This window comes from Scomber japonicus, chromosome 21 (assembly GCF_027409825.1).
Source record: "Scomber japonicus isolate fScoJap1 chromosome 21, fScoJap1.pri, whole genome shotgun sequence".
Classification (NCBI taxonomy): Eukaryota; Metazoa; Chordata; class Actinopteri; order Scombriformes; family Scombridae; genus Scomber; species Scomber japonicus.
The window spans coordinates 14342564-14352142 of NC_070598.1; the positions used below are offsets into that span (position 1 = coordinate 14342564).

Here is a 9579-nt window from a genome sequence, read left to right on the forward strand (position 1 = left end):
ACGATTGTTATAGCCCATTATAGGGGCCCCTTCAATTATAAAATGCTTTAAATATTCTGATGACCCAGCCATATTTGCCCAGTCACAGTCACAGTCTACCAACAATGGTTGCCCACTTCGCCCATGTTGTACAGACAGCCACCTCCTCCTCAGTATCACCAAGATGAAGGAGCTCATCTCTGACAAATTCAACACCCCTCATTGCCCTACTTCCATCAATGGTCAGTCAGTGGAAATGGTGGAGAGTTGTAAGTACCTTGGCATAATCCTGGACTATAAACTGAGTTTTGATTACCCCATCACAGACATCCATAAACGCTGCCAACAAAGACTCTCTGCCATCCGCAAACTTAGGGTTCTCTCAGTCAAACACCACCTCCTGCTCCGTCTGTACCAAAGTATTATGAACTCATCCTCCTGTACTGTACCACCTGCTATTTCACCATGCTTACCCTCACCAATAGAAACAAGTTCCCAAAAATCACTAAAATTATCATCTGAAATGATTGGCCTCCCCACTCCCAACCTGCCAGCCTTCACTGCTGCTGCCACCACTTGCAGAGCACTGACCATAACACACGACCCCTTGCCACACCCTCCTCCCCTCTGGTGACAGATACACACAGTCATTCTGCAACAAAAAAAAACACGCTTTAGGAGGAGTTCTGTGCCCTCAGCGGTAACTGCCCTAAATAGGCACACTGACAGACACTTGTTTGTTTATTTCCGGTTTTGACTGTTACTTGCATACAGACAGTGAAAGCAAATTTCCTCTGTAAAAGACAATAAAGAATGAATCTGAATCCGAAACACTTACATATAACACCAGATTTGTGGTCTCTCCTATCCAGAAAACAGTGTGTGCAAAATGCCTTAAATATTAAGCTATGTGTGGGTTAGTTACATTAGTAACAGAACATATTCTGGGGTTTTTATTCCACTGTGGTTGGTGATAGTCTATTTCTAGTCACAGGGGCAAGGAATGTAACCTTATTAAACCCAGTGTCATATCCCTTCCAAATGATCTATAAAATTACCATAACCAGAATCCACACCTACACCTGTAAAAAATAACCTGATTGCTGCTGTTACTGCTGCTACTGCATCTCTGTGTATGCATATTTGTCACTTTGCACAATGCATATGAGCAGCACACAGGTGTGTCTATTTCTGCGTGTGTGCATATGATCCAGAGGATCAACAACTGGTGCATGTGTGTTTTGTCATGCAACCCATCTAGTTATGCTGAGGCACGGTTTTCCCATTCTAATGAATGTAGTTAAACAGGTTAGGTGCTGGGTCCAGGATGCTTTCTCTCAGGCTTGCTGTGTCGGAATCTAATGTATGGACAGATGATGTATTGGAACCATCACATCAAGGAGTCACTCATATGAGCCTGAGTTGGATAGCTCTGTATAGGCTACTGTCTGTGTCGTGGTGGTGGTGGTGGTGGTGGTGGTGGGGTTTGTATTTTCTTTGGGGAATTGCGTGTTTCAGCAGTATGGATATTGCAGGCTGTGGCAGAAGGAATAAACAGACTTTCTCTGCCCCCCCCCCCCCTACACACACACCCATCCCTTTCTTCAGGGATGGGTCTGTTCACAGAGGCGGTTCTGTGACTGATGTTTGTCTCTGTGTTATGCGTCTATTTATTTATTTGGCAAACAAATGCATTATTAACAAGCCACTGCCACATGTTATCCTCTCGGTGTATTCTCCGTTTGCAAGTTTTTCTTTGTTTGTTTTTTTATTCAAGTTTAAATTAGCTGTAGGTCACCGCACATCCTAAAATGTAATGTCAAATCCTAAGGTGAAATCTGAGGATGTGTGACTTAACTATATGATTTGATATAGTCTTGTATATAAGGACACAAAATATATTCCATTCTGTGAAAAGGTTTTTTTTTTTACTTCACAGTAGAAGAGGGCACAGGTGGTTTTATGTGTTATGCAGGGTATATCTCCATGCTTTGCCAACAGAACACTGCCATTACAATGGTCCATGAAATTAGAGGGGCTCATTTGGATGGAAACCTATGGAAAGAGGTTTTAAAAATGATATAAAGACTTCTGGACCATTAAAAAGGGTGATAATTCTTGACATTCAGTGTGCATTTTCTTTTAATTCTCAGCCACATTAGATATTAGATTGAGTGGGCCCCTAAGCATCATTTCAGACCCAAAAGGAACTGCCTGTAGGTTTGCCTGGAAACAGCTTGAATAAAAATAATGCTGTGAAAGGCTTATTCGCGCTCACAATCACACTTAAGGCAATTTCAGCCATTACAGGGACTAGGAAGGGGAGAAAATGAATCTATGGCAAAAGACACCTTTTCTGAAGGTTTTTTTTCCCTCTCCTTCATGCATACCAATGTATTTAGCTCATCTGCAATAAAAATGAAAGGTTGAAAATCTTGTTAGAGTTTCTCTCCTTTGGCAGTGTGTGTCTTGAGAAAGATACAATGCACGTGCACACGCTGATATCCAACAGACGAGGAAAGAAGAAAAGAAAAATCCAAACACAAATACTGCATGAAATTTGTTTCCATTAGTCAAACTGACCAGGCAGTGAGATGCACATTTAAAGATAATATTTGATAATTGTTGAATCTCTCCAGTTGATCTCAGCGCACACATCCTCTTGTTATCTTTCTTTCTGCAGCTTTGAATCAAAGTGGGATTCAAAATGGGTCAGGAGGCTCCTTTTAAGGGTCTCAGAGTGTGTTAACAGTATCAACATGTTTTCTTGACCTAAAGTAAATGCGAGGTCTATAGAAATGAATGTGGAGGTCAAACTTATCTTCAGCATGAAAGACTACAAAAAAGGGGCTAAAATGTCAAGGTGAAGGCACCAACAACATGTATGTCCTTCACAGTGTGTGGGAACTCCCAACATAAATAAAACAAATCTATCTGAAAGGATTCAATTGCCATTGTGTCATTTGTTTCTAGTTATCCATGAATGATGAGTGTTACATATAATGTCTGTGATGCGTGAGGAAAATAAAAACTTTGGTGGGAAGCTGAATGAACTGTTTGTGGATGAATCTGTTAAAGCAGCTAGTTTATGAAATGAATGGTGCTTTATGCCAGGGTAGAGAAGAAGCAGAACAATGTGATTTTGTCAGAAGCACTATCAGAAACATTGCTTTTACAAAGCAGTTACAAAGATATCTCTACTTCAGAATCAAGCACAATTTAATTTTGACAGCGCCTTTACTACGAATAAATAATAATAACAATAAATTATAGAAATGTTTTGATGCAAAGAGGAGTGGAGTGGCATTTATCTTTTTTCACAAATGACAAATTAATTTGTCGTGGGAAAAAAATTGAGAGAAGATGACACTTTACCTGTCAACTATAACCCTTGTTACAAGTGGTAAAATCAGCCACTGAACAAGGTAATGCAATTAAATGTTTAGACACTACAAGAGGAGCTGAAATGAATGTCAAAGCTGCCTTGTTCTTCAGAGGACTGCGTTCAAAATCACAACCAAGCAACTTTAAATCTTATTGCTAAAATTATTTTAATGTTCTTTTTCCACATCAAATTGAAGACACAGCATGTTTAGACGATTCCAAATATGAGTAACTTTGTTTGAAGCTGAATGAGCAGGAATTAAACACTGTGATGTGTGTGTGTGTGTGTGTATGATGCACGCATGCACATAATAGTTATAAGAGCAAATACACACACTCGTATGTCTAGCTGTGTTGGGGCCTGTGTGGGTGTTTACACACTAAAACAACCTCATTAATGAATAACTGACATTCTCTATGAGAGTCTGGAACCAGAGATGACATCCGTCTGATGAGTCTATTACATAATTTAGATGCGAATGCATAGAGCACGGCTGCACCTCCCGGTGCGCAGGCCTACGGTGCAGCCAGCCTATGATCTTACTGAATGAGTTGTGTCCTAGAGTCATACAAATTACAAGACCAATCCTCAAAGGATGTGTTTCATGAGAACATAATCTTTAAACAGACCAAGGGTGGAGAAAGAATGCTTTAAAAAGCTAAAAGGCCATTTGAATTCAGAGCTTTTTAATGGCATCTTCAAGTTTTGTAATGATCTGTACATGGCATACAAAGCAGAGTAAAATGCCATCTGTGCTTCAGTAAAAATATACCCCATATTTAAAGACTGATCGTTCTTTGTAGGTTGACAAATTGTACGTATACAATCTCTGATAATGTGGGTGCCTCTGTATTTACTGCTACGAACAAAAAACCCCACACCAGTTAAACTGAATAATAGTTTGTAATAATGGTAGCATTATGGTGGCCTGTTATTTATACATTGTATTGTCCTCATGAAGTTGCAAATAGTTGTCCTAGATAAGGATTTCAAAAAAGATCTCTAACAACCCTCCTATCTTGTACTTTAATATGTACAGAAGAATTGTTAAGGAATGTTATTTAGTTTGACTCAATAACTAAAAAGTGCTTTTGTTTTCATTTCTTGTTCGTGTGTTTAACGGTTTTGTTGGTTTTCACCACAGGGGTTACGTTCAGAGACAAACGGGTTTAGAAAGGAAACGATTTGAATGGGATAATTTGGAAACCGACTTTTCACTCCAGTATGGGCACAATTAGCACTTCAGCAGGTCTTTGTCTTTGTTCTCAGCTGTTGTGCTCTGTTATACACAAGATGAAGGTGTTTAAAAAAATAAATACAAAGACGGAAACAGATATCTACGTAGAAGAAGAAGCAAGCAAGCATAGTTTCCAGATGTTTAAATGTATGATTATCAATTATAAATGTAAATGTTTTCAAGGCCCAGCAGCTGGATTTCATTATTCACCCATATTTTAAAAAAACAAAAACAAAAAAAACAATTATTTCAATGTTTTCTTTGTGTTTGACATGATACAATGGTAGAGTGGTTTCCAGTAAGCTGAGGATTATCATAAAGTGTTGCAATGTGCCTTTTGAATCTTCTCACATATTTTCTACATTACTCATAAATCAAGTATTTTCTCTGCCAATCTCATGCTGGCTTTGTATGAAATGGATATTTTCTGCTGAGTGACATTCTGTAAGGATGAGGATCAGATTTCATGATGCTTAATCAATCACACGTTCTCCATCGAGTCACTTAAGAGCCTTGGTTGAGAACGTCTGTATAGAGCTTCTAACAGGTTAATGGAGTTTTACAATATAACAATATGATGACATCATTTGGATTCCATTCAAACCGAACTTCCACATTCACCTGCTCTCATTTTTATCTTACATAAAAAGGCCTTTGAAATTACATTAAGAGATTACTCATGCTATATTTCACCACTTAATCCAACATCATTATTAGACCCAACCCATGTTATTTCTTAAATATTGGGGAACTGAATAGCAACACTTATGAGTATCCTTGAGTGAGAACAAATTTGTTATAACTGAGTCTGATTTCATTTGCAGAATTAGTAGATTAGTAGATATCATCATATCCAATCTAAACAAATCAAAATGCATGATATCCATATTGTCATTTGATACAAAGTATTAAAGGGTGTACATTTTCTCCTTACCAGTCATTTTTAGTTTATTCTTTACAAATTTCCTACAGATGCACCTGTGTCAGTAATGATGTCTGTGAGCGCACCAAAGCCCAGCTACGGTACAGAAAAATTTAAAGTTGTGTCCCTGACTAAGTCCTCAGAGTAAACAGAGCAAAGTTTTAGCTCTAATGGTCATCCTCAATAAGTATGTGTTGAGACAGTTTGCCCTTTGACCCAGTGGGCAAGCATCAAAAAGATGAATTATCTCTACTTCCATGCAACTTCCATGGTTTTTCAAAAGAGTGAGGATCCCTTTCTGATATTAACATGCAGCACTTTTGCTTTTGTTCAGTCATCTAGAGCTGGTCTAGAGCTGGCACAGATTGAACAAAGGAAATCAATACAGGTTAAAGGCTTTCACCTGGATTCACCTTATTACTGTACATCATAAAAACAAAACATGTTACTAATATTGTTTTTAATTTTCCATCTATGTTTCCCGAAGAGAGCTGATTTAGTGTCTGAAGAATTCTAAAAAATAAAATAAAAAGTCATAGTAAAAAATCTTAATCTTCTCAAGTGCATTTCTTCAACTTTGTGCTCAAATGACTGTTTGGATTCAGGATTGCACTCAAAAAGTAATTCAATCAAAGACTGAGTAAGATTCTTGCTCAGGTCACACCTTTACTTTGATTGGTCTGATACACCTGGATCATGTCCATTCATAGGTGGTCTTGAATTTGGTTAGGGTGGGGTTCTATGTGTGCCAGAGTGTGTGTGGGGGCGGTGGTGGAGGGCGGCAGTAAATGGGGTTAGGGTTGTTTGTATGTGGGCTGAAATATGACAAAACAAACAAACATGGTTTTGTCTCTGATATCCCATTGTGTCATAAAACATGAAGAGTTCATAAAGGACGACTTTGCGCGTGTTGAACTATAAGTTTAGATCAACTTTAATCATATCTGACTTAAACATTTGTGATTCTCCGTGACAATGTTTATCTGTTTTATTGTGGATGCATTTAGACGCAAACTTTCTGTTTTCGCTGCGCTGCGTAAAAGCGCACCAACGTATAGCCGTATTCTCTTGTAACTTGATGCTCAGTAAAGCTTTGCTGTTCTTCTTCCAGTCACGATAGTATTAATGGCTGTGTTTTAGTTCCAGGAAATAATACAATAGTTGCTAATCAGCAACAACAAGAAAAACGATCTAAACATCATATTAAAGTTAATTTCCTTAAAAATATTTTTCTTTCTATATCCGTATTTCTGTAAAAAATACAGTTTCTAGTTAGTAACATTTATTTTTTAACCAGCAACAAGTCCCACTGCGTGACTTTTCTTTTGGAAAAAGGAGTCCAACAGTGTATTTCAGCACCTCGGACAGCGACTAAAGCGAGCTGGTCAGTTACCACTGTCTGCTCTCTTCTCAGACCTTTGGACTTGTCTGACTTAATCTACAAAAGTCTCATTTCTAATAACAAACATGTTTTTCTTCTTCACTCCTTTCCCTTTAAATGCAAAGTCATATGAATAAAAAAGTAGTGATAAATGCGCTTAGCCTATACAATACAATATCTTTTATTAAGCGGGACATATATAGGGATTCTTCTATTATTTCCACAATGTACATTTGGTGAGCAACGTCACTGAACATTAAATCAGTCAAAGCTACGCAGATTCCGAAATGTAGAACACACAGTAATGTGAATATGTACTTTATAAATTATATAACCTTTTTTTTTTAATAAAAGGGCTTTAAGTCGTCTCCAGTGGCTGAAATATGTCGCCTTTTTTTCTCTTTTAATAAACTCGTCGGCGGCCTACATTTGGCTTATTTTCAATATGTTCAGCATCCAAACGCAACACCATTGACAGCACAAAACATAAAGGAAAAACTTCCATTCGTGCAAAAAAATGCCTTGGGCGTGAAACCACTTCTTCTCTGGATGTCCATAATTCCATATACTTCACTTGGACGGAAACCGTATAATCTTTAAGGCTATACAAACATAAAATAGAGCATAACACACTCGGCCTGTCCAGGACATCAGTTCATCCACTTCTCATCTTCTCCCTTGTCCATTTTGTCCAGGTACACCCGTTTGTCTGTTGGCAAAGTTTTGTTTTCCAAGCAAGAAAAATCCACATACCCGATAAGCACACGCCACTGGCCGATCAATACGTTTAATCATCCAGATTGCGTTAAAGTTGACTGATGGATTTGAATATATGAAAACTCCAAGGAAACGTTCATATTTGACTAGATAGTGGACGAGTGTAGGTATACAGATATTCGTCGGCTTCCTTGGCTGACAGTTATTTAAGTTAAAAATAAATGGCATGTTATTTTTTGTTCCTCGACCTAAGCAGAGTCCCGTGCGACTTGGATCATCGCAGATTATTAGATTATAGAGGAAAGACTAGAAAGCCTGAGAAGGTGGAGTATTTCCATCCGCCCATTAAGGTGCCCCGTTCCAGCTTCAGATAGACGCGGTCCTCCCGTTCAACCATGAGCAGTACTCCGTTACTGGCCGCCTCTCTCGTAACGTCCTGGTCACCAGCGAATGCTGATATAACAGGGTAATCATTTTGCATCAGGTTCACCTGCAGGGAAGGGGAGAGACAGGCTTCTAGTTTAGTATGCTTATCCGACCGTGCACTGAAATGTCACCAATTAAATCTGAATATATGGACCAACTTTTTGATAATCGCTCACCTGGATGGTTTGTCTGTTGTAGACCTTCACCACGTGAAAGCTGAAACTATATATCCCCCTTCTTGGAGCCTGGAAAACACTTGCTTTGAGATCGAAATGGTTGCCGATGTTCACTAAAACCTGTGACCAAAAAGGGCGCACAATGAGAAAGCGCTTTATTTTTCTTCCATGTGCATGCTTCACTTAACATAACAGCTGGTTTTGAGGTAATGTATTGTGGGTCCCTGCTACGCATGGTGACTACAGAGCGGCGTATCAATCAAACCCTGGTAGGCTATGCCAAATGTTTCGGCTGCACTCATACACAGTTTGGGAAGGTTCCCAGTTTGATGCGTATAACAGGCCGCTATCCAGAGACTGGAGCCGTAAAAACATATTGGAATATCCAACCAAAAGCAAAACAATATACATGTAAATTCGGTCAAGGCCTAAAATGTATATGTGGTAAAAGGATCCTGCATGGAGGATCACTTGTTTTGGCAGCGCATCTCAAAAACACGCCAATTACGCACAGCATTAAATGAACCCTTTCAAAGGAAAGCATCATTGTATTCTTCAGGTCATGGATACTCCGGGCTCAGATTACACGGTGCTCAAGTAGTGATATGAAATCAATGAAACATCAACCTAAACAAGTTCTATACGCCCACGGTAATTAGACAGAATATATGACGTGAGGAGAATAAAACAACTAAGAGAAAAATAGTAATGGTGCTAAGATATTGGTCCAAATCTGATTCATATTCGACTATTGTTGGACTCTGTTAGTGTTTAATTCAGTGGATATCTGACCTGGTCAAAATAGATGGTCATGGAAGTGTTGCTCATCTCTGACGGCTCATGGTTGGTTCCACGCACGGCGGAAAACGCCACCTTTGCCCCAGCAGAGCGGACTGATATGCCAAGTGAGGAGGTGACCGCTCCGTCCGAAGAAGGGTTCGAGTCGCACACCACAAGACACTTCCCCTCAAGCACGATGGGCTCCGTGTCGTTCTGGCCGAGGCAGAAAGCCACGCCGCATCCCAAGAGGAGGGCCAGTGCCAGGATGGCACAGGGTCCCGGGAAGCGCGCTGGCACCATGGTCGGATCGCTGATCCTGTGCACACTGATAGAACCCGGCAGCCCCTTGGAGGTTTGTTAGTACTCGATCACCTGGTCCAGACTTACTCCCTTCTGTCTTCCCCCCTCTCTCTCTTCCTCTATCTGTGATGCTCCCTCACTCTCTCTCAAACACCTTCTGACACACAGACGCACTCAGACTCTCTCCGGCTGTGACTCCCCTCCCTCCTGTGCGTCTTAGTTGATTTTGGGAGAGTATTCAGAAAACTGTTGTAAATCCTGATGATTTGAGAGAAA

The 9579-nt window shown here is 39.7% G+C and overlaps 1 protein-coding gene across 1 annotated transcript; it reads right to left on the bottom strand.

Moving 5' to 3' along the window:
• Positions 1–7913: 7913 nt before the first annotated feature.
• Positions 7914–9303, bottom strand: cbln2b (cerebellin 2b precursor). The gene is made up of 3 exons (XM_053342522.1): positions 9016–9303; positions 8224–8343; positions 7914–8111 (listed from the first exon to the last, which is right to left on the bottom strand). Exons 1-3 carry the CDS (start codon positions 9301–9303, stop codon positions 7914–7916), a joined length of 606 nt encoding a protein of 201 aa, XP_053198497.1.
• Between the last annotated feature and the right edge of the window lie 276 nt (positions 9304–9579).